General features: G+C 34.8%; 1 protein-coding gene across 1 annotated transcript in view; it reads left to right on the top strand.

Moving 5' to 3' along the window:
- The first annotated feature begins 280 nt into the window (after positions 1-280).
- The window catches only part of LOC129741784 (CHRNA7-FAM7A fusion protein-like), a 65,985-nt gene continuing 39,017 nt past the window's right edge, over positions 281-27,248 (top strand). The window contains exons 1-4 of the mRNA XM_055733568.1: positions 281-483; positions 979-1,400; positions 13,713-13,907; positions 20,030-20,116. Coding sequence (XP_055589543.1) covers positions 281-483; positions 979-1,400; positions 13,713-13,907; positions 20,030-20,116 — 907 coding nt within the window. The remainder of the gene's footprint in view (positions 484-978; positions 1,401-13,712; positions 13,908-20,029; positions 20,117-27,248) is intronic.

Below are 27,248 nucleotides of genomic sequence, written 5' to 3'. Positions count from 1 at the left end.
AAATGACAAAAATGACAAAAATGACAAAAATGACAAAAATGACAAAAATGACCAAAATGACAAAAATGACAAAAATGACAAAAATGACAAAAATGACAAAAATGACAAAAATGACAAAAATGACAAAAATGACAAAAATGACAAAAATGACAAAAATGACAAAACAGTTCACTCTCTGCCTTCGAGACGGTCAGTCGTGTTTTTAACCGAGTGCTAGTTTCGAACAATAAGGGCAACTGTTTTTTGATTTTTTTTGGATGTGTGATTCAGTGAGGCTGAAATGAGTCCTTCACCAGGAGACCATCCTGGTCGGACCGTTCCTGAATGGATGGACACGGGAAACCTGCAAGGAAGGCTTTACTATATGTTCCTTCGCGCTAAACCTGGTCACACACTTCCCAAGAACCCTTTCGTTATTGGGAGATCAGTTGAAGAATATGCCGGAAAGGTGGAAGGAGGTTTCTATGAAAAGCGAAAGTCATGGTACGTGGTAAAAATACGGAGTAAAGATCAAGGTAGGAAACTTTTCACTCTTACTGCTTTGAAAGATGGTACGCCAATTGAAATTGGTCGGCATCCGGAGCTTAACTCGCGAAAATTTGTCGTTTTTTGCAACGAAGTAGAAGACATGACCGATAAAGAACTAGAGGAAGAGCTTGCTTCTCAAAAGATTACCAATGTCCGTCGCATAACGAAAAAAATTGCTGGTAAAATTGTTAACACTCCAACTCTAGTGTTAACAATTAACTGCACTGTAATACCTGAGTTCATCAATTTTGGTTTACTCAGAGTCAGAACTAGACCGTACTATCCGCAACCGATGCTGTGCCGTCGGTGTTTAACTTACGGCCACCCAAAAATACGATGCCAGAACGAAATAGCTTGTAACATCTGTTCCTCTAACCACGAAAGCCAAAATTGCACATCGAAAGTAAAATTCTGTCAGAATTGCAAACAAAACCATTCGCCGACTGATAGGGCTTGCCCTATATGGATGTTTGAATCTGCAGCACTTAAGCTTAAGACCGAACAAAGGATAACATTAACAGCCGCACGTAAGCAAATTGAAGGAAACAGCACCAACTCTAGCTACGCCGACGTCGTAAAGCGACAAATTCAAGCACACAACAATATAGCCCGCAAAAATCAACCAGTTAAGAAAGCACCACAAACAGAAGATCCTAAGAAAGTAGAAGATCAACAACAACAGCAGCAACCAACGAAGCCAACTCCGAAAAGAGATCACCTCACCGCAGTAGCAAAAACACCAGTTCCCGTGCTGGAATCTGATTCCCCCCCAAGGAAGAGAATCACTTCACAGCCAACTCCTCCCGTGTCGGTCGAAAATGTGGAAGATAAAAATCTACACACAGTTGACGACAACTGCACAATATTGACCCGTGCACGGACCGCTCTTATGAAAACCTATCCTCACTCCTCTTCCCTTCCCAAATCCTGACCTTCCGTCATTTCCGCCCTCATTAGTTATGTTATATAATTGACCCACGGCCCCTAGAAACTTGTAAAAGTAAAAGTGCCTGAAATAAAGAATTTTTTGAATAAAAAAAAAAAAAAAAAAAAAAAATGACAAAAATGACAAAAATGACAAAAATGACAAAAATGACAAAAATGACAAAAATGACAAAAATGACAAAAATGACAAAAATGACAAAAATGGCAAAAATGACAAAAATGACAAAAATGACAAAAATGACAAAAATGACAAAAATGACAAAAATAACAAAAATGACAAAATTGACAAAAATGACAAAAATGACAAAAATGACAAAAATGACAAAAATGACAAAAATGACAAAAATGACAAAAATGACAAAAATGACAAAAATGACAAAATGACAAAAATGACAAAAATGACAAAAATGACAAAATGACAAAAATGACAAAAATGACAAAAATGACAAAAAAAAATGACAAAAATGACAAAAAAAATGACAAAAATGACAAAAATGACAAAAATGACAAAAATGACAAAAATGACAAAAATGACAAAAATGACAAAAATGACAAAAATGACAAAAATGACAAAAATGACAAAAATGACAAAAATGACAAAAATGACAAAAATGACAAAAATGACAAAAATGACAAAAATGACAAAAATGACAAAAATGACAAAAATGACAAAAATGACAAAAATGACAAAAATGACAAAAATGACAAAAATGACAAAATGACAAAAAATGACAAAAATGACAAAAATGACAAAAATGACAAAAATGACAAAATGACAAAAATGACAAAAATGACAAAAATGACAAAAATGACAAAAATGACAAAAATGACAAAAATGACAAAAATGACAAAAATGACAAAAATGACAAAAATGACAAAAATGACAAAAATGACAAAAATAACAAAATTGACAAAATTGACAAAAATGACAAAAATGACAAAAATGACAAAAATGACAAAAATGACAAAAATGACAAAAATGACAAAAATGACAAAAATGACAAAAATGACAAAAATGACAAAAATGACAAAAATGACAAAAATGACAAAAATGACAAAAATGACAAAAATGACAAAAATGACAAAAATGACAAAAATGACAAAAATGACAAAAATGACAAAAATGACAAAAATGACAAAAATGACAAAAATGACAAAAATGACAAAAATGACAAAAATGACAAAAATGACAAAAATGACAAAAATGACAAAAATGACAAAAATGTCAAATATGACAAAAATGACAAAAAATGACAAAAATGACAAAAATGACAAAAATGACAAAAATGACAAAAATGACAAAAAATGACAAAAATGACAAAAATGACAAAAATGACAAAAATGACAAAAATGACAAAAATGACAAAAATGACAAAAATGACAAAAATGACAAAAATGACAAAAATGACAAAAATGACAAAAATGACAAAAATGACAAAAATGACAAAATGACAAAAATGACAAAAATGACAAAAATGACAAAAATGACAAAAATGACAAAAATGACAAAAATGACAAAAATGACAAAAATGACAAAAATGACAAAAATGACAAAAATGACAAAAATGACAAAAATGACAAAAATGACAAAAATGACAAAAATGACAAAAATGACAAAAATGACAAAAATGACAAAAATGACAAAAATGACAAAAATGACACAAAAATGACAAAAATGACAAAAATGACAAAAATGACAAAAATGACAAAAATGACAAAAATGACAAAAATGACAAAAATGACAAAAATGACAAAAATGACAAAAATGACAAAAATGACAAAAATGACAAAAATGACAAAAATGACAAAAATGACAAAAATGACAAAAATGACAAAAATGACAAAAATGACAAAAATGACAAAAATGACAAAAATGACAAAAATGACAAAAATGACAAAAATGACAAAAATGACAAAAATGACAAAAATGACAAAAATGACAAAAATGACAAAAATGACAAAATGACAAAAATGACAAAAATGACAAAAATGACAAAAATGACAAAAATGACAAAAATGACAAAAATGACAAAAATGACAAAAATGACAAAAATGACAAAAATGACAAAAATGACAAAAATGACAAAAATGACAAAAATGACAAAAATGACAAAAATGACAAAAATGACAAAAATGACAAAAATGACAAAAATGACAAAAATGACAAAAATGACAAAAATGACAAAAATGACAAAAATGACAAAAATGACAAAAATGACAAAAATGACAAAAATGACAAAAATGACAAAAATGACAAAAATGACAAAAATGACAAAAATGACAAAAATGACAAAAATGACAAAAATGACAAAAATGACAAAAATGACAAAAATGACAAAAATGACAAAATGACAAAAATGACAAAAATGACAAAAATGACAAAAATGACAAAAATGACAAAAATGACAAAAATGACAAAAATGACAAAAATGACAAAAATGACAAAAATGACAAAAATGACAAAAATGACAAAAATGACAAAAATGACAAAAATGACAAAAATGACAAAAATGACAAAAATGACAAAAATGACAAAAATGACAAAAATAACAAAAATGACAAAATTGACAAAAATGACAAAAATGACAAAAATGACAAAAATGACAAAAATGACAAAAATGACAAAAATGACAAAAATGACAAAAATGACAAAAATGACAAAAATGACAAAAATGACAAAAATGACAAAAATGACAAAAATGACAAAAATGACAAAAATAACAAAAATGACAAAAATGACAAAAATGTCAAATATGACAAAAATGACAAAAATGACAAAAATGACAAAAATGACAAAAATGACAAAAATGACAAAAATGACAAAAATGACAAAAATGACAAAAATGACAAAAATGACAAAAATGACAAAAATGACAAAAATGACAAAAATGACAAAAATGACAAAAATGACAAATATGACAAAAATGACAAAAATTACAAAAATTACATAAATTACAAAAATTACAAAAATTACAAAAATGACTAAAAGAGACAAAAATTATAGAAATACAAGATTAAAAAGATAAAATTCATAAAAAAAACTTGAAAATAGTAAAAATGATAATGACTTAAGAATTTTTGTTAACTTCGCATAAGAATTTTCACCAAATTCGACGAGATTCGGATTCTGTTTATGTTTCACTTTGCTCACTTGACATAGAATCGCTTATGTATTTCCCCAGTGTGTCAGAAAATTTCTGTTCAGAATTCATATCATATATAAATTTATTTCATTACAATTTATAAACAAAATTCGCTTGAAACGGGTATGTTTTCCCAGTTTTGATACGTTTGTTTTAGAATATTTGAGTAATTTATTACATTCAATTCGATTGTCTTCAGATGTTGAGTACGATTCTTCAAACTGTCGAATGCTCAAGCAATATGTCACTTTGTGGTTAGTGGGAAAATAAATCAAACTTAGTTCATTAGAAAATTTGCACATGATGGACATATTGGTTTCTTTTTTCTTTGAAGAACCAATCATACTCACTCATTTGATCTGTTTGTGGTAAGGTTTCCCCAAACGTTCAGAAAAAAAAGTTGAATGAAAAAACTTTCTCAAAAACAGGATGATCCATCATATTTTGTTGGAGAGCTCTGTTTTCGACAGGTTGCAAAAAAAACCTAACGATTTTCATTGTTTTCTTTTTGGCGCACCAGGGAGAGCCTGAGGTTATGTTTTATTTTCTATTCAATGACGGGCGGGGAAACCGCAAAAATCGTTTCTGCCAGTACACGTGGGAATTTATTTCGGGAATGGTTTTGAAGGCAATATTTTTACTATTAATTGATTGCTTCGAGTTTTATATCAAAACATCATAGAATGGGTTTTCAATATGTTAGATTGCTCCAAAAGTCCATCTTGCGGTATAGTGCCTATTAGAGTGTTAAATTTTCGTTTTCGCGATGAGTCGTTTCCGATAGGAGGAACTTTTTCCTTCTGTCAGGCTTCAAATTGTTTGAATTATCTGTTGTCTAGTTTATAGATTGTATTTTCATCTGGAGAGAAGTTCAGCGTTTCTGAAGGACTCCTATTTATTGAAACATCCCCTGGATCTCCTGGAACATTCATTTTGAAGGCAGTTTTGAGCATTTTGTTCTTCGAATTAAAACAAATAACATTCGATGTTTCCTAAAATTCAATCCTATGAAAAAATGGGTTCTTCTTGAAACATTCATCTTCGCATTTTCGAGAGTTAACCCAAGGCAACAAAATTCACATAATCCCGAAGTGCAATGAATTAAAGAATTGACTTTTACTGACTTGAAGCATTGAATCAAACAATATGCTTTTTTTTTAAATAGGCTCTTGTTCTAGAAATTACTTCAGAAAATATGAAAAATTTATTTAACAAATTTGAATATTTTTTAAGACAAAACTGCAAAATATTGCATTGATTTAAAAAAAAAATAAACCTTTAATTCAATGATCACAATGCAAAAAAAATTCGAGTTGCAAAGAATTTTAAAGCTGATAAAGACTTAATTTAAAGCGCTGAATCCAAACATTAGTTTTTACTCTGCATTTAATTTTTTTTGAAACAGCTCTTGTTCTTGATATAATTTTAGAAAATAGGCTAAATATTATTGATCAATATTTACATTTTTTTGGAAAAACTGTAGAACATGAAAAAGATTTGGAAATTAAGAATTTTTAATCAATTATCATTTTCCCTAGAGACCACTAGTCATTTTGAGCTCTGAGAAAAAAAAAGTTATGGAAGTTTTCTCATAGTTCCTTTTTACCAATTCTGCAAAATATGGGTATTTTGACGACATTTTAAGGAAATTTTAACCAAAATTTATTCATTGAGATTTCCCAAAGTTCTTAAATAGGTTGAAATCATTAAAATCAAATGCTCAAAAACTTTTTTCAGTAGTGTCTGAGATGGTTGTAATCTTAAAAAAAAATCTAGAAATTGTGAAATTTAATAATTTAAAGCGATGTACTTATTAATCAAGAATTTATTGACAAAATCTGAATCTTCGATTCAATGGAGGATTAAAAATCAGGTTTTGTCATTCATGTATTCGTTGGTTCTTCAAATATTTATGATTGATTTTATTGGTCAATTTTAAAATTTCCACACGCCGTTTCACTTAAACATGAGCTGATAGACCAAATTGGACAAATGATTCGAATTCAGGACGCAGAAATCTTCCAAAACAATTCTTGAAACATGGGCAAAACAAATGCTGTTCCCTAGTGTCATCTTTTCAGAGGACCGTTAGTAATTTTAACTTCTGAGAAAGAAATCGAAATTGTTTTATTATTGTAACTTTTCCATTCTTTAAATCCTCTATTAATTTTAGATATTTTATAAAGCATAAGTTTTGCAGTCTTCAACAATGTTTCAAATAAAATCTTTAGGAGAAAATGGGGAAACTTGATCCCATTTCCCTTGTTTTATTTTGTCTTTTTGGATTAATTTATTAACTTGCCAGCTTCTACAGTTTGCTGAGGAAACTCGATCCTTCAACCATGGGACCTAAACATTTGTCAAGAATTGAACAAAATCGAAAGATATAAGTTTATTCACTGTTTTTTTTGCTATATTGCTTTTCAAACCACATTTCCCATGTATTAGAGAATGAGAATTCTGAAAGATTGCTAACAACCCCATAGTGATACTATAATTAAATGATATAATTATTGTAGTTATAAGTTACTGTGTTTGTGGAGAAAAAGGGTAGATTATTATGAATGGAACGTTGCGGTTTGGTGATAGCTTCCAGGGAATATTTTAATTAGGTAGTTTCAAGAGCCATATTGGATTTTTTTGTGGCATCACAAAAAAGAATGTTTCAAAAATTGATATGCGAATGTCAGAAATTTCAAAGAAAATAAGTTTTATAACAAGAATTAATTCCAATTTCATTTTGATTGTGTTGTAAGGCCTCTATTTCACTATGTTATTAAGTTTTTCGGTCCTTTGAAGATTGCATTATGTTTTTTTCTCATTCTATTAATAAATATGTATGAACATTGTAAGTATGAACGTGCAAGAATGAAAAAAAAAAATCAGATTTTAAAAGGTCTAGCCGGTAGTTATCGAGTGATCAACTGATTGTCATGATTTCAATCCAACCGGTTTACCATGTACAATTCTTATGTAGAACAATTAACATCAATTAATGATTGTAAGGGCGATTTACTAAAATGCCAAAAAATAATTGTGGTTTTGTATAAAAGTTTGTGTTTTGATTACTTTATTGTAATGAGGATCTTAAACTGCACTGACTTGAAAATTTTCATGGAAGACTTTAAACTACTTTTGCAAATTTGAGTAAGGAAAATCCACCATTTTTTCGAACTTCGATGGATTATTTTATATAAAAAATTACTCGAAAATCCAACTTTTTTTCGCACCGATCATGAAGAGCAAGAATTTTTCTAGAATAACATGTTTCAAAAGAGGAAAATTTCCACCAAATTCTCCAATTATAAACGAAAAAGACAAACTTTACAGTAAATTAACAGATTTTTCGCGAATGCGACGACACAGTCTGTACCAAAACTAGAGCAGGGCTGCCTTGGCACTACCTTCTTTAAATATTCTTCGGATAGCTTCCGAATTTAAAATTAACGCGTTTCAGAAATATTAACGATCTATAAAATAGATAATGAAACAATTTCGTACAATACTCTTCAAAATCATTCAAATTCATGGCACAAAACCGTTGTTTTAACCAAAAAAATCCTACAGCGTGACTGGTGAAAAGAATGAATGCAACTAGTTATGGGGTTTATTGGGACATGTACACAACAGTGTCTTGAATCCATGACGATCGTAGAAACAAATGTATCCTCGATTATCGTAAAAATGTAAAACGGAAGAAAACATTCTTGAAAATTGATCCCAGAACAGTTTGACTTTCAGATTTCGCTGGAAATCTAGAATTTAATCGTTAACTATTTTTGCTCTGAAGTTCCTGCCATGTTTAAAGTTTCTGTGAACGCGAGTAATGAAAAAATGACCATTGGGGATTGGAAAAAAGAAAATAAAAATAGCTGCATAGCGAAAAATAACCCTCTGATTCATGTTTAAAATGAAGAAAACATGAATATTCGCATTTTTTGAAGATTTGTGGTTCTTTAGCTTGCGATTTTCTCAATTCACGATCTTAAACTCAAAACCGCATTTAGGCGAGGTTTAATGAAATCGGATAGAAACCAACGTCAATAATAATACAGACTTTTTGCAGAATGTTTTAAAATATGGCCCAAATATAAAACTAAATTCAGTGAATATTTCATCGAGAAAAAAAGTTTAGAACGTGAATAAGACACTGTCCCTTTTTTTCTGCTCAGTGGAACAAAATGCTGTTAAAAAATTGAATGTAAAATGTGATTGTTACATACTTTGTTTAATTTCTTTGATGGAGTTTAGACAATAGACCAAATGGGACATTAGGCCGAATAGTCATGAGCATGAAGCCGAAACGTTTCAAGACTTACGATTGCAAGGCTGAATGGTCGCTAGGTCGAATTGTCACTATGCCGAATGGATGCTAGGCCGATAAAACATTTTGACGCTTGTCAAATGGTCGTTCCGCCGAATGGTCGCTAGTACGAATATATGCTAGACAAAGGCTGCCAGATTTTTTTCTGCACGGGGCCGGACAAACCGGGCAATTTTATACAAAAACCTGGCAAAATCCGGGCATTTGATTTTTAAAGTGACGACCATAAATCCGGGCAAAATCCGGGATTTTTTTTCAAAATCCAGAAATTACTTAACAACAATAAAAAAAATTAAATTTTTTAAATTTTTCATCAAAATTCATCGACAGATTTTGAATCGTATTTTGGATTTCCAAAAAACCTTTCATGATTGTTTTTATAAAATTTGCTCAGGAAATTTCGTTTTAGAGGCTGTAGGAAATATTGATATGAAATTAATAATCAAAAACGAACGACTTAGATGGCATGTTATTATTTAATAAGCAACCCGCGTCACTGCATGACTGCGTCTCTGTAGCAGCTGCAGAAGCAAACGCTTCATAAATTTGAACAAAACAAACGACGAGTACGAAAGAGTGCTCCGCGTTGAATGCCGAGTCGAGTAGAGAAACTGAACGAAAGTCATTGATGAAAAGAGAGGATTTTGATAAATGAAAAAGAGAGAAAAGTAACGAGATTCAGGTTGGCGTCAGTTCGTAAAGAAATGTTAACCAGTGCAGTAATGTTTGTTTTGAGTTGTGAGTGGAAGTTGAAAGAAAAGAAAAATGAGTTTTTACAGTGAGGAGCGGTCAGTCACGACAGAGGCATTTGATGTTTTTTTTTTGTTTGATTTGCCAAGATGAATCAATCTGGGGAAAATTCGGGCATTTTTCAATGAAATCAGGTTCCTAAATTTTGTAATAAATATCCTGACAAACCCGGATAAAACCAGGCAATCTGACAACCTTATGCTAGGCTAATAAGAAATTTTAACAATGGTCGATTGAGTGTCGATAATGTTGGGTTCTAATTAGTATTTAGAGTAAAAAATTGGATATTTTTGGAATTTATGTTTTCTGATTAAGTTCGTAAAGGTGAAATCTTGTTGTAGTTTATAGTGTCTGACCTATGTGTATTGGTACCTGTTCTATTTTTTTTGTGTGTGTTATAACTGTAGATATGAGGCCCTTGGAGCCAAAGGGGTATAAGTGACAAAATGGAAAAAATAGAGAAAACCATCTAGAACGAATCCTTGACTGTCAATCATCATATGCTATTTCAATCATAATTTTATTTCACTATTTCGTTATGTTTAGATCTCGTTGAAAAAATCCTGCTAACTGAATTTTCCTTTTTGTTCGGAGCCAAACGGGTATAAGTGCTGTACTTATACCCCTTTGCCTCCAAAGTCCATTAAACTGATGTACTTATACCCCTTTGCCACCAACCCTAACTTGATTTCAAGAAAGTAATGTTTTTTCATCGGGACCAAAATATTTTAAAATAAATGTAATTCACTTTTCTTTTGAATAGCTGATGATGTTTAAAAATTTACCATCAACTGTGATTCAACTGTGATCATTTTAGTAGAAAATAAACTTAAGATATTTAATTATTTTTTCTATTTCAGTAACAAATTAGTGGATCACAAATTCCTGATTCTGGATATATGGAGTGTATCACGGATTAAAGGCTAAAGTACAAAAAAATGTATTTGTACGAGATAATTGGGTTAATATTGAAGCGCCTATCGTTAATTTACTGTAAAAAACCAACTCAGAGTGACCGCAAGTCCCATTGCAATACCCAATTGATTAGGCAAAGACGTACAAAACATGTGATGATTGGAATTTAGTGGAAAATTTATAAATTAATCCTGATGAAAAAACGTTGTTTGGAGAGATTTACTAGAAGTTGCCAAGACCAGGTCGATCTTCAGCCATGAAATCTCTTAACCTACTGTACCAGAGTATATTGCTCATCAAAACAACAAAAAATATATTTATACAAAAACTAATTGACTCTTGTTGCTATGAATATTTATGGTTTCTTACCCATATCAACAAGATAAAAAACCTGGTTGTGAAAATTTGTTGGTGGCAAAGGGGTATAAGTGAATTTATTCGGTGGCAAAGGGGGATAAGTGCATGTGTTTGGAGCCAAAGGGATATAAGTGCCAAATTTAAAAAATATGTGTCGCTTCAATAAACGTCAAATAAACGTTGTTTTTTTGGGAAAATGTTGTAAAATGCTTTGTTTTTATTTAAGAAAATCATTCACATAAAAAAAAATCATAAAAAGTACCTATGGATTTTACTGGAAAACAACGAAGTTCAAGTGCTTTTTTCTCGAAATCAGCTTTTATGCACTTATACCCCTTTGGCTCTAAGGGCCTCATATGTAATATTTTGGCGTTGAGCTGAGTTCCGCGGAGTCTGTTCTTAAATTCAAAGCGCTTTTGGTGTTGGTGATATGGCACATTTCCAATAGACGTAGAATTTGTTTATGTTGTGCTCTGTCTACGATCTTCGCTGTGTTGTGTTCGAATCTGTATGTTGTTGTTATGATAAGGTCCGCCATTGCTGTATTATTTCCGAGATGCTTTTTAACGTCCGGGGTGTTGGCGGTTCCATTCGCTTATACTTTTTTCGTATTTGTTTACATCGGATTTGTGTCCATACATTCTTTTTGTAAGAGTTTCAGTATTTAATCTTTACACTGTATTCTGTAGATGATGATCGACTGTTGGGTAGGCAAAACGGCATCACTGACGTTGGGATACGTTGGAATGCCGAGACTGTGAAGCTGTTTACATCGGATAAAGTACCGAAGGATGTATGAACACTAATCCGATGTAAACAAATTCGAAAAGGTATTAAGCCTAATCCACACTAGGAGACGGTTCGTCTCGAGACGGTCTCAGCGTCTCCCATTTTCTTCGGGAGACACTGAGAGCGTCTCAGGTTTCCAACAACAACAACAGACAACAAAGTTCGTCTCATAACAAAAATCGCAGTTCATGTTGCCTAGTGTGGACTAGGCTTTAGCGATTGGAACGACCAACCCCACGAACATATCAGCACCAACACGTGAAAAGGGTCTATGTTCATTTATGACGTTTCGAGAAAAACGCGTTTGAAAATTTTGCAACCTTTTTTTAATCGCTAATTAAATTTCACGAGGAATCTTACAAGTCTTTATGGTCAAAACGGTGCTTAGGATCATTCGTAATATGTTTTATCGATACGACGGTGTTATCATGAAAAAATAGCTCGCAATTATTTATAGATCCCAGCTGGAGTATGAAATTCGTCTAAATGTTTTATACACCCTTTGCTTTGTACTGTATGTCTCATATGTGTGAGCGAGATGGAGATAAAATTTCCCCTATTTTTTGACAAAGGCTTATGGTTCTCGCCAAGGTGTGTATATATTCAGGAGGTGTAACCGAATATCGAATTCCCGATTCAGCCATTTTGGCTATGTAGGCTATGCAACTATGCGGAACTCATGAAGTTTGTTTACCAACAAACCACAGAAAAGCTGTGCAAAAAATAAACAAACTCATTGAGAGCCCCGCTCACTCCTCGCCTACTTACTGTGGAAGTCGGAGAACCTAGTGTATCTAAGAACCTTGGTTCTCGCTATAGGAGTGAGTGAATAGCTTTCCGCATTCTTCCCCTTTTAATGTTTTACATATAGACCGTTTGCTTTGTTGTGGAGTAAAGGATGTATAAAACAATCTGTGTGAGGATAATGTAAATTTATGGCTCTAAATTTTTTAGATCCTTTGCTCAAACTGCATTATAAATCTTACGAAAACTGAAAAACTAAAAACGGTTTTTGTGTTAAGTAGAGCTTATATTGGGCTGTTTGATTCCATTGAAAACGGGTTTTGTATATTTTGTCTTTTATACCCTTTTCACATGTTGGTGCTGATATAAAAAAGAATCTCGGAGGCACCACGGCAATTACGGACCATATCATAACATACGGATTCATACACAACAGTGCGAAGATCGTAGATTGAGCATAACGTAAACTAATTCATATATTTCAACATTGTACTTTTTAGCAGCGAATTAGAAAACTATAACTTAACTCAATATACATGCATAAGTAGTCATTTCATTGTGGGAACTGTGCAGAAAAGCTTTCACAAAATTGCATGCACTGCACAGCACGGTTGTATTCTGGTTAAGTAACGCTGTTTTGATCAACAGATGTACATTTTGTGAAAAGAAGTAATCATAATATCGTTTAGTAAACAGAAGTAATCATAGCAAGAGCACATTACTCGAAAACCCCGCTTCTGAAAGGAATCAAATTTATTAAACTCTATCTTTGATGTTGTGAAAGAAGACAACCGTACTACTAGCAAATCGAGACTCGAGTTCGATCTCTCATTCATTGGTGAACATAACGAGCAACTTTTATTACGTTCTGTGCTCAGCCAGCCGTTTTTGTGAAATGACGATGGACCGTGATAAACATCGTCGAAATGGGATCAAAAGCCGTGCTGCCGAATCACGAGTCAGAATTTTAAAGTATAAAATGCTCCTCATCCTACTGCAGCAATCAGCAATCACCGTGCAATAAATTTCGTATTTTTATGGTTTTCAATTTTACGGCCACCAGCCGATGGGTGGCATATTGATAGGCTACGGGTCGTCAAACCCCGGCAGCCTTACCCTTATCTACAGTATTTTAACCCACTTTTCTTATTTTCTTTCTCTTTTTTCCCTCTTCGGGTTGGTCCACCATTTTGTGACCATTTCGAAATTTCCTGCAGGTGTCCCCGGGAAGCGGAACGAGATCTACTACAACTGCTGTCCGGAGCCTTACATCGATATCACCTTCACCATCATCATTCGGCGGCGGACGTTGTACTATTTTTTTAATTTGATCGTCCCGTGCGTGCTGATTGCGTCGATGGCACTGCTAGGGTTCACACTACCGCCGGATTCCGGAGAAAAGTTATCATTAGGTGCGCACCCTCCCTCATCAGCAGCAATTTGCATTTTGTACATCTTTTTTCTGACTGAAAAACTGAACATTATATCTTAGCTTAAAAAAATCAATTTAGAGTTGAAAGGTTCTTTAGTAAAATTTAGTAAAATAGTAGGATACGATACTTGATAAAACAGTAGTAACTTTATGACAGTATATTGAATTGTTAATATACAGCGACTGGCACATATTAAAATCCACTTTGGTGTTAAATCTTAATCTGGTTACTTCAAGATCATTTACAATTATAATTTTATTTTTCAGTTTTTTTCTTATCTACGAAGCAATCAATTTACTGAACTGCATACTTTAAGGGTATGACAGACAAAAAATGCCCTTCCTGGTTTATTTGGTATAAATGATTAAAACAAATTATCATAAAGTTAAAATAACCTTTAACGGTCTCAATGATTATCTGGCCAATATTTGCTTTTTTTCTGTAAGGTTTTTGTGATATCTCCGGGGGTGGAAGTGGTACAGCCTGGCCAAAAACCAGTTAAATAGCTCTTTTTTTTTATTCCAAACATCAATTATAATTAGGGGAGAATGGGGATACTTGATCCCCTTTTATTATTTTTAACATATCTTTTTGGAAAAATTTAGCAACTCGTTGTCTTTTGCATTTTCTGACAGCGTGTAATTTCAAGTTTATATGCTCCAAAAGTTGGGACAATACATGAACCCGTAGATGAACTAGAACAATTTGGAAGTAAAAAAATTGCGATATTTTTGAAGAGATTTGATTTTTTATTGACTTCATCCTTCATTCCGGGGGCCACAGTCCTTGGAAAAAATCAAACAAAATTTCAAAAAAGAATGTCAATTGACTATTTTGGTCATGTTTTTGTAGTGACCAGTAGTTTATGTTTCAACATGATCTACAAAACCCTTTTGGGAACTTGGTCGACATTAGTCGACAATGAAAGAGCTGTGCTCTGGTTGTAAAAAGTAAAAGAAGAATGATTAGAGTCTTCCTCTTTTGGATTAACCACCAACTAAAACAGACGTGTTATTTTAATATCAAACCTATTTTAAATGTGCTTGTATTATTTGTTGGTCATCTCAGTTTTTTCTAATTTTTCAATTTATAAATGTTAAAAGAACAAAATTCCAAAACATTATCTCAACCCTACTGTTATTGCATACTTTCAGGTGCTATTTTCTGAATTTAAGAGAAAATCAACTTTACAAGCCCTTTATGCCAGACAATTATTGTATGAATATCTGTTATTCGATAATCTTGTTATCAGCAATGATCACGATCTACTTGGAAGAATAAAATACTTGGAAGAATAAAAAAATCTGTTAATACCGAACAAATTAAAAAAGCTGCTCAATAGTTGCCAGCATTATTATTTGTCGGGTACTTCCATTGATTTTATATGAAAATATTTAAAAAAGATACATGAAATCCCTGTAACTTTTATCAATGTTTACGTCACAAAGTGATGTTCCGCAGAGTTTCCAGAATTTATTAATATTTTTTTTTTTTTTTGAAATTTTCTCTTTCTCCATAGAAAGTTTCATACAAATTTGAAGATCTTTTAGGATCACCTTAGAGTTATTTAAATGAGCTCAAACTTTGCCAGTATTGATTTATCGTTGATTAGATTAAGATTGACGGGTGGTCAAGAAACGTTTTTTTAAGAAGCAATTTCGATCTTCTTCGGCAAAATGTTAATTGTTATTGCCATTTCAGACATTTCAGCATGTTCATCCTATATTTGTGACTGCTTGTTTTACGACGTAATTATTACATATTTAAAAAATGGTTGGGTGAAATGGATACTGATTGAAAAAAAAGGGTGTTGAAAGAGTAATTGCTGTACATGAACATATTTTTTGTAAATTAAGCATTTAAGAACGTTTTTATATCAAAATGAAACCAACTGGTTCAGGTCCAGATGGTTTTCGGAATCCCGTATTTTATAGGTGCTGTCTTCCCCGGGGATTCTCTTTTAACAGCTTTAACGGCCTGTTTGAAGATGCTGGGTTGCTCTTGTTGAGATCTTTTTAATGCATATGAAGGATCAGACCGATGAAAATTGCATCATTTGTAGCTCAAGCTCTCTGACTAAAGTTTGCTGGTATTCCTCCACGTGATCAAGAAGAAGCCTAATAAACATTCCATCGTTGAAAACGGAGAAATTCCCAAATATGTTACGAGTTATAGAATATTTTTGAGTAGGAAATATAACATAATTAGTGCATGCCCAAAGTTTATGTATAATTTGTTTACTACTATGAGACCTTGCCTGTGGTAAATCAATAGAGAGGCTCGAAAGTGCTCATACAATTAGGCAAATATATTTCCATATTTCAATTTGTGCAAAAAATTGTAATTTTCTGAATTTTTAAAGTGTTCATTTTACCTGACTTTCCCCTAACAGTTTCGAGTAAGTCTTCACTTGTTTTGTGACCCTACGTCAAAAATACCTATTATCAACATTGTTCTGTGTTTCTAAGATATGAAAGTTTTCATTTGACCAAACAAGATATTTCTCGGTATTCAGATACCAGTGTCCATAGCTTGAGAGAAAATTAAATTCGGAATCTGATGCTTATTCGCAATGATCATATTTTCTGTTAAACCATTTCAAAGCTGATTTCAGAAGGTTCTTTTCCATTTTAATTTCCTTGTTTGTTTCAAGGGAAAAACAAAGTTATGACCATTTTGAGTAACTAAATGTGGAAAAATCTCTTTTGGTTTTATTTTTTAAACTGTAAATCGATTGTTAAAGCAAAGTCTGTACGAAGTGCACAAACTTAGAATAAGAAACGAAAAAAAAATCATATATGTTTATTAAATGACCACCATTGTTTTTGTCATTTTAAACCGCTGTGCAAACTCATTAATCTGAATCTCTATTATTGTTTTGACGCAATGGTTTATCTTCCGAAAATTATCAAAAATCGATGCCTTTTGAATTAACACAGCAATTTATACATTTTTTCGATGTATTAGGGCTAACTTTGACTAATTTTACTAGATTAAAAATACTGTTTTGGGGTTTTTGTATTTTGTATTTTAGGTAACTTTTGAAAAAATTTAAAAATTTATAAAAAAAAATAAGAGCTTTAGAGCTTTATCAATATTTTGAAAATAAAGGTTTAAACTCAATGTTTTATTTTCCTGAAGATCATAAATCATTTTGATTTCCAAGATGAAGTTGTTGAAGTTTCCTTTCTGTTGATTTTTTCCAAAATTGCAAATAACGGGAATTTTTACAATATTTAAATTTAAAGAAAATTTGATCCAAATTGAATCTTTAATGTTTCATAAACCATTGGTTGAATCGTTTTGCAGTCTTTAACAAAGTTGTTAATGAGTTAAAATCTTAAAAATAAAATGTTCAATGACTTTTTTGAATTATGTTGGAAATAGCTGTAATCTCATCAATTGGAATTTCCTATAAATAATTCAATCTTTTGGAGCACTAAATTTCTGAAACAAAGATATCTAGGCGAGATATTGGCTGATATGAATAAAGCTGTAGTAATTGCTTTTGCTATTTTCGAGCAGTTTTGTGAGACAAATACTTCGAATGGCATGCATACTTTCAATTCGGAGCTGGTTGAAAGTAAATGTTCTACTCTGCTTTTTCATATCTAGTTGAGTAAATGCTTTAAAATTTTGCCATTCTAAAGTTCGAGCTAAGTAAAAGCTATCGAAGCAATTGCTATTTTCTTATTCATACCACATATTAAGTCTTGATTGAATGGAGGATGATAAATTGATTTAAATTATGCTTGGTTTATTAGATTATCAGTGTATCAGTCATCGAAGATCGATTTTACCTAAAATTGACCAATTTTTACATTGTGGTAACCAAAATCTGTCAAATGTTTAGAATTCAGGAAGCAAGGTGTACGATGGCTGTAATTTTTTTTCGGTTTTCACTTTCAGTTGAGAGTAAAAGTCGAAAAAAATATAAAAGCTATCCTATCCATGATTGAAAGGTGTCGTTAACATATCCTTTTTGTTATTTCAGAAGCTAAGGAGCTAAAACTGTCAGGAAAGGATAAACCTGCCCATTTTATTTTTTGACTCAGTGTGTAGTGTTAGCCATCATATTTGCTGTTCATCATGTTAGCTATTAAAATTCACCAAAATTGCCATTGCTGTTCAAATAATTTGTTCATAGCTTGCATATTGTTATTCGTTTATTGAGCTTGGCATTGAAATGGAATTTAATGTTTGTTCGGGAAAAGAATTAACTTGTTCTTCTCTTAATATTTTATGAATGAACTCTAATGAAGCTTGAATTAAAAGGACAGATCGGAGATTGGCCAAATTTTTAGAGGAGCAATGATGTAAAAAAAAAATTAAACGAAGTTACGCTTGCAACAAGGCAATGCGGGCTACTAAAATCTTCAACTTTAGTTCTTGTCATTTCATCAGACGAATACAAATTTAGTTACCCCATTTTAGTTTGTAAATCTTTAGCAACCTTGAATTTTAAGACTGTTGCAAAATTACTTTTAGCTCCCATATGTTTTCCGATGCCTTTCCGGTCACCAAGCATCAGTGTAGAATTACAGATCATTTGGTTGATTCTGGAATTAGCGCAACGCGATTCAATTTTGTATGAAAATTTGTATGCAAGAATAATTTTTTGCGTATTAAATCATCTAGAATCATTTCAAAAGAAAAAAAATCTGAATGCAATAAAAATTACTTGAAATGGCACATTTAGCTGGCTAGAGCTTTCACAAATTTCAGGAAATGTTTTTGTCAAGATTTAATAAATCAAAAAATTCCTTGGCTTTGCAAAGCAATTTTTTCAAGTTTTTGGTTTCCTTGTATGGTTAAACAGCTATAAAATGAACTTGAATTAAAAATATATGTATTGTTATTTTTTGTTTTGTATAACATCGAATATCTTCTTTGATCCGAATAACAATTGTTAAAGTGTCTTTAATAAATATTAATAATAATATTAATCGAATATCTTTTCTGAGGTAAATGATAGGTTTAAGGATTCTTTTTATGAAATGTACTGCAAGAGTCAAGGAATAAATAACATCTCTGGCGATTAAAAAAAAGTAATTCCATAAATATTTCCATACAAAATTCAAACTCGCTGCACTAATTCAGGACTTAATGAATAGCTTCTAGTTTTTTTAATTGCTACTTGTGGCATTTAAGATAACCAGAAAAAGAAATGGGAGGTTAAAAAATGTTTAAAATTGAAACTTTCATACAAATCTTGCAGCTCATGGTTCGCCTCAGTAAAAATCTGGAAATCCTAAACGCACATCAGAGTTATCGCTTGACCCTTGGGTAAATTTTGCTAAAATTTTTTGCATGAAAGCTGACTTGTGATCGATTACAAAATAAAATTCATGATTGGTTAATACATTTAAGATTAGAATCCATAAAGAATTGAAATTAAAATGCTCTATGAACTACTTCTGAAAATGTTTCTATTGAGCGTAAACCACAGTTCGCTTCGCTTTTGAAAACTCTCAAAATTTGAAAAAGTGTGAGTTCAATTTCATTTAAATGGCACCATCCGGATGTCAGGTTTTGGCGTTAAATTTTACGCTTCCCATTAAGGGTTTGCTGTCGCACTAGCTGGCGACAATTGGAACAACCTGACAGCAATTGACCCCTGGAATTTTCACCCACCAGCCCTTATTTCCATTGTATTTTCGTCCATCTGTGGCCAATTTCATCCTTATCATTTGCCTCTGTCGGTTCATTTCGGCACCCAAGTTTTTCGCAACTTTTATTACATAACCTCAATGATTGTGCGGGGAATTTCGAATCCTTTCGGAACCAAAAACACATCAACAACAACCGAGTAAAAAATCCGAAAATTAATTGGTCGTATTTTTTCTTCCCCCAACTTTTTCACCACCGCCGCACGACATCGCTTTTGTTTCAATTTTGCTCGTGATAACCGCTTGGCTGCATACACCCACCAACAAAAAAACGACAACGACGACAACGGCCCGGTCCCGGAAATAATGGCCAAACATAAAACAAAATCCCGAACCGGCCGCACTTTTTTATCCTGCAACGCCCTGCAATCTGGCTGGACACAACGACGTGGTGTTGGGGGAAAATGGCGCCGCTGCTGCTTGCTCATCCAGGTGTAACAATTTTATTATCATTGACTGTATTTTTAAACATGGTTGCTGAAACAATGCCAGCAACGTCGGATGCTGTTCCACTTTTAGGTAAGTTTTTCACGCGAAATCTAAGATAACGGTTCGGAAGAAAGCATCAACAAAACAAAATAAAATGTATAGCCCGAAAAGTTGTAGGTAATTACGTTGAGCTATCTCGTGCAGTACACGTGTACCTTTCTCGATGAAGGTTTTGGAAGGGGAGAGGTGTTACCGTTAATTGAATAGATTCAACAAATTAATAATATTGTTACAGCGTATTGGTTCTGCTAGTTGATTGAACAGATAAATATTAGTCAATTTTCCATGATTTTTTTCTTTTCAAATAAATTTGATTTCAAGCAACTTACTTTAAAGACAATACCTTTAACAGAACACAGATTTTCCTGAATTATTTAAGATAAAACAAGCGAATACATTAATATACAGGAGGTGCAAGGAAAAGGAGTATTGTTACTTAATAACTTTCATTTCTCTCATGACTCAATCTGCTTACAACAGATAAAATCATATCAAGGCTATTTTAAATGTTCTATTTAAACCGGAAAAGCTTAAAATATTACTTTCAGTAATACTTCTCCTAATCATGACTTGACACCTGAAATCTCCTCTAACGACTTAAGAACCGACATATCCTCGGAATGTCTCCAGATTCCTTCACAAACTTCTCCTCTAAAGACTCGAGATCCAACCCCTCGTTTAAATGAATCGAGGCTTACACTCTTAACCCTCCTCTTGTTGACTCAAGACCTGATCTCTCCTCTTTAGACTCCAAATCCGACCTCTCATCATAAAGACTCGGGGTTGACCACACAAACCCCTCCTCCTGAAGACTCGAGGCCTGACCCCTTCTCTAACGATTTGTGGTCCGGCCACTTATCCCCATGATCCCACCTTATGCCCGTCGTGTGCCAATCGAGAGCAGCATCCTACACTGACTCGAATGACTTGCCCAGGGCGCCCATGATCGTAGAATAACCCTTTCCACACACTACTCAGATATGATCAAAGATGGAATATTCTACGCACGAACGCGGCGTATTGAAGCCTCTCTACCCGCGAGTATTCCCCGATAGTGGCTTTCTCCGTAGAAAGCGATGATGGTGTATGTTCGCGGCGCACCGTTAACCTCCACTGTGCAGAAGATGATGCCTTATTCTTGTAGCTTCATTCATAGGATCGGACGCACACTTCTTAAATGCTCCTCGAACGGTGGAATCATCCTACATGGCTCGCGGACTGCTGTTGACTCCAGCTCCTTTACATGGACAATCCTGATCCGGGTGAACCCATCGCTGACCGCATGACAAGAGGAGGTATCCATACACATCCTTTGTACTACATTATCAAATGTTGTGTCAGGTCCATATGCCGCAAGTGTGTTGATACGTACCACTTCGAACCTTGGAAAAAAAAAACACTTTGTGTTCTGGTGTCTTCTTTGTGTCACCACAGGCTAGGAAGAGTGGCGAGGCCACGTGTCTGAACCAGTAGTGGAACTTCGTGAGGCAGTTAGTAACCGTGTAATGTGGAAATCCACTTCACAGTAATTTGCGTAGGCCAGCTCCCTATATGCGGGATCGATAGGTTCATCTTTCTCTCACTTAGCTGTCCCACAGCTGCTGGCATCGAGTCCTCCTTGGCGAGTCCTCTAACGGTGGGCGTGTCCAAATTTACGTAGCGTACGTACGAAACCGAAACTGGGTTACGATCTACTGCCCTAACAGCGGGTGTTCCACAGGGTTCCATACTCGGACCTGTGCTTTGGAATGCCATGTACAATGAGGTGTTAACGCTGAAACTACCAGCAGGCGTACAGATAGTCGGATTTGCTGACGATATCGTGCTCATGATCACCGGCGAAACAATCGAGGAGGTAGAAGCCCTTGCAACGGTGTCCGTAGAAAGGGTTGGCATCTGGATGGAGGGAGTTAAGCTTCAGATAGCTCACCATAAAACAGAAGTTCTGCTCGTGACTAATAAAAGAGTTGTGCCGCATATGGAGATTGGAGGGCACACGACATTTTCGAAACAGCAGCTGAATTACCTTGGAGTAATGGTCGACAATCGCTTAAGTTTTGGTGCACATGTCAAATACTGATGTGAAAGTGCATCGAAATTCATCGATTCATTGACCTGGATTATGCCGAACTGCCATGGTCCGAAGAGTAGCAAGAGATGTCTCCTTGCGAGCGTAGCACTGTCCAAACTACGATACATTGGAGCGGCCTGGAGCTCCGCGATAGAGGTAGAGCGCAACAGATCCAAATTACGCAGCACACATCGGCTGATAGCCATGCGAGTTTCCTATGCATACAGGACCATATCAGCAGATGCAACTTTTGTCATCGCGGGCATGATTCCCATCGATATAACTCTGGCGGAGGATATGGAGTGTTACAATGCAAGAGCTGTTATAGGAGTGCGTAAAATTCAACGAGCAGCGTCAATGCTCAAGTCGCAGGAGCAATGGGATCCCGCGACTTTCAGACTGGGTAAATCGGAAGTTTGGAGAGGTCAACTTCTACCTGGCGCAGTTCCTTTCGGGTCATGGGTGCTTTAAGCAATACTTTCATCGGTTCAAGCTTATCAGCTCGCCTTATTGCCCGGAATGCGTAGATACGGAGGAATCGGCAGAACATGCTATCTTTGTCTGGCCCAGGTTCATTTCAAGGCGTCAACATCTTCAAAATTTGAGCGCTGAAACTATTTTAAGTGAAATGTGTCGCGACGAACAGTCGTGGCGTGCTATAGTTGACGAAATCTCGCAAATCATGCGCGATTTAATAAGAATCAGGAAAGATGATGAACGGAGAGAGCGCGATAGTCAACCAAATTTGACAAGCTAACGGAAGGTCTTGGGCCTCGTATAACATTACAATTCAAAAGCACCGCGATCTTAGGGCGCGGTATAACTCAATCTGGACTCATACGTGTGGTGGGACTTAAAAGGTCTCACGTACTCAGCTACGATCTTTCCTGCAGCAAGCAAAAGGAAGCGGAGATACCATTCAAGGTGGTCGTGACGGGATTCTAGCTTGATAGTTTCTCAATCGGCTATGCCTTGGTGGTTAGAAATCCTGCGGGAGTGGATGCTGTGACGGGCGCGAGTTACTTTGAAAGCGTTACCTAACCGGCACACGTTTCGGGGTCTTCCGTATCAGTCTGATGATAATGGAGAAAGACTAAAATTGAGAAAGAGGAAAAGGGTGAGATGAATAAGTGTATGAGCACAGCCTACCCCTTGATGTAGTATTTATCATAGGGTGAAACCAAGGGGTACATCTTGCACACGAAGCCCAAGGTGATATTAGTGGGATGAACCCACACAGGGCAGCAAACACCCGGCTGTTATGGTTTGAAGTAAAATTTCCATCTTGTAAAAAAAAATACGTGATACTACGGATTGCCGAGGAGTTCGACATGATTCGTGGTTGCAGGTCATTTCCGCTTTCTTACACGCGTACCCGACATGGCTCGTGAAACTAAGTCTGTCGTCAACCATTACCTCGGGTTTTTAATTGCGAGTTTAGACACAATTTTGCACCTATCTTCCTAAGGGTCCGGCGCCTATTAACCGACGCATAGGGCTGATATGAAAGATCTCCACTGCTGGCGATCCGGAGTCAAGGTCTTCACTTGGTCCCAGCCAAGATTCTCGTTAACTGTGCGGATTACAGCGGCTAGACTACGCCGTCACGAGCTTTTGGGCATGCATGTTCTTTGATGCCCATCTATATACCAGTCAAGCGCCTCTCTGCAAATCTCGTTTTCATATCTCCGCAGCGTGTGCCCCATCCATCTCCATTTACGTTCCCGAATCTCGATTTCACCGGTGGATGACACCGGCGATGTAGCTCCACGTTTGAGATCCAGTTTCCATGCCATCAAGCACGGATTATGTTTCGCAGGCAGCAATTCACAAAAACTTGCAGTTTTCATGTCCCCGTCCACGCATATGTACATCATGTTTCGTACCCGCACAACAATACGGATTTGACGTTTGAGTTGAAGATTCGGATTTTAGTTCGTAAAGGGATCTGGCATGAGCGCTAGATGTTTCGGAGACCCGTGACGATTTTGCACGGTTCAATTGAAATTGTACCTGTTAGACGTAAGCTCCACTGCCTGAATCGCCTGTAGGCGCGTAGTTGAGCATCTGCTGTGGAAATGCCTTCCCTCCAGGAGGACGACGTCATCCGAGAATCATTAGTAGCTCATCATTCGTAATGGATCCAAGTATTGACCACTGTGGACTGCCCGTTGAAACCTCTTGTGTCTTCACACCCTCGCCGGTCATACACTGTAGTTGGCGGTTCTGGAGGTAACTTCCCACAAGCTTATAAAGATATTCAGGGATCCTTATTCGGATGAGCGATGAAGCAATCGATGCGCAACTGACGCTTTGAAGGCGTTCTCCACGATTAGAGTGACGACCGCACAGACGCGAAGAACTCTCCTCTTAGTAAGCCTGGTTATGGCCATTCCGAAAGCCAAATTCCTTCTCGGAAAGTCCGTCCTCGCTTTCGGTGTATCTCTGAACTCGTCTCTGTTCTACCTTTTCCAGTACTTTACCCACTGTGTCCAGCAGACAGATCGGCCAGTACGTCGATGAATCTCAGAAGGACTCTTTTACGAATCAGGAAAACCACGTTCAGTAACGTATCTTTGCAGTGATTTCCGGAACGTTTCGGAGAATTCCATGATCGCGGCATTCACTGATACGTTCGGAATTCCATCTGGACCGGGGGCCTTCTTCGGTTGGAGGGACTAGGCAATGTCGCGTAGTTCCTCAACAGTTATTACTTCTCCTTGGCAGGTGTTCCAATCGTGCGGGACTGCTGGCTAGCGGGTAACCTCGTTCTGTGGGTGCGTGGGAACAGCTCATCGACGATCTCGCGTAGTTTGTTTGGGCACGTTACAGGTGGTGCATCTTTCCTTTTCATTCTAGCCATAACCATCTTATGGGCTTCACCCTGAGGACAGTCATTGGTATCCTGGAAACGTGCCCTCTTGCTAGCATTTATTGCCTTACAGAGGGCTCGTCTCGTTATTGAAAATAGTGGCCTGCGCTCTTCTCTTACTTTTTGATTTCTTGGATTCTGGATATTGCGTTTACTCTATGACAGTTGGCACGCAGACCTGCAATTCCTCGGTCCAACAGTAGCCGAGTGTTTTTACGATAAGCGATTCTCAACATCGCTGCTACACCTCGACAAAGAAGTTTTGGTCGAATTGTTTTGTCTTCCAGAGGCGATGACCTGAACTAGTCTCTCGACTACCATGGCCTAGAAATGGAGACTAATCAGATTAACATTTAACACCTAGTTCTTACATAGGAATCGAACCCATCATTCAGCGGACCAGCAATTACCGTCTTACCACGCTAGACGATTAAAAATTGGTATTTTTGATGAATATCGATCAAGTAATTTTGCAGTTAGAGCCAAAACTTTCATCAGCTTTTATTACATATTTATTGTGTTTTTTTTTAAAAAAGACTGCTTAAAAAAACTAGCTTTATTGCTAGTTGTAGGGGAGATAAGGGCATAACGAGCACCCGGGGCATAGTAAGCACTCCTTTTTACCACAAAAGTACGTATTTTCCCAAATAAATTTCCATGAGTATTAGCTTCGTACTTCCTATAGTACCACTTACCAGTACTTTTCACCATCTCTTTATCATCTATACAAAAATATTTAAAAATACCAACTAGATTCTTCAGTGACGAAAATATTATAATTTTAGAACACCGGAAAAAAGTCTTTGATCGTTAAATCATCTTAATCTATAATGATTGCACTGCAACATGATGTACACATTGTTCCTCAATTTTTCCCATCAATAAATTTATGATTTTTCACTATAATCAATTTTAAAACGCGTTTTTATATTAACTTGTAGGATCGGGGCGAACAGAGCACCATTATAAAGCTATAGCTTGACTAATTTCATCTGACAATAAGATATTGGAGAGATAATCAGATGACTTCGATTCCTGATCGAGGCGATTTTTCATTCATAAATTGTGTTGTTAATTTTTTTATTTAAGCGTTAAAAACGATTTTTTTGAATAAGTTATACAAAAATAATCATAAAAGGTATTTTTGAAGCCTTAAATACGACCTAAAATCTTTCGTTAAATTTTGATGAACATATTTATTATTAAATTAATTTTTCTTGATTTTTGTAAGTAATTTTTGGGTTTTGACAAAATTTGCCCGGTTATTGTCTGGATTTTTGGGCGTCAATTTCGAAAACAAATGCTCCGATTTTGCCAGATTTTTATATAAAATTGCCGGGATTCGCCTGGCTCGGCTAGGTGCTGAAAAAATCTGGCAACTTCAGGCTAGAAGTACCACTCGCCAAACAAAGCACCAGAAAGATAATGTATGAGTGTGTGAATTGATTTTATTATACATAAAGAAATAAGATTTTCTTTGTATGGAAGAAGAAACTTTTGCTCATTAAATCATCCAGAAAATTCAAATAAACTTGAAATGAAGTTGGTCTTTGATTTTGACAATTCCTAAGCTTTATGTATACATGACAAGCAGCTTAGCATTTCATGGAAAAGTTATAAACATTTCAAAATAAAAAATCAAAATCCATTGAAAAGTATTTAAAAATGGCAGACTTTGCTTGCTAGAGCTATTAATAATTTCATGAAATATTTTTGCAAAAGTTTTATTGATCATTAAGTTTAATAGCTATGCAGATCAATTTTTCAAAAAAAAATTTCCTATCCTACGGTTTCACAGATATCATATAAGAAGTCAAAAACGCTAAAATAAAAAAAAATTGGTAAACGCTAAAATAAAAAAAAAAATTGGTAAACAAAAGTTTTAAACTACATCGAATATCTTTTTTGGGGTAAAAGTTAGGTTTGTTCTTCGTTCACATGAAATGTACTGCAAGAATCAAGGAATATTTTTCATCTATATTTTTTGAAACTTTCAGAACATCTCTGGCGATTTTTGAATGCAAAATGTGTTTTCCCATACAAATTTCTATACAAAATTAAAACTCGATGCGCTAATTCAAGACTTGATGGATTGCTTCAAAAATTTTTATTGCTATTTCTGGCAGCAAAAACAATAAAAAAATAGTTATGAGAGGTGTAAAAATTTAAGAATTTTAAATTTCCATACAAAGCTTGCAGCTAGTGGTCATTATGCCCTT

Source organism: Uranotaenia lowii, chromosome 2 (genome assembly GCF_029784155.1).
Source record: "Uranotaenia lowii strain MFRU-FL chromosome 2, ASM2978415v1, whole genome shotgun sequence".
NCBI lineage: Eukaryota > Metazoa > Arthropoda > Insecta > Diptera > Culicidae > Uranotaenia > Uranotaenia lowii.
The sequence above is the reverse complement of the archived record's forward strand: the minus strand, read 5'-3'. Positions and strand labels throughout refer to the sequence as shown.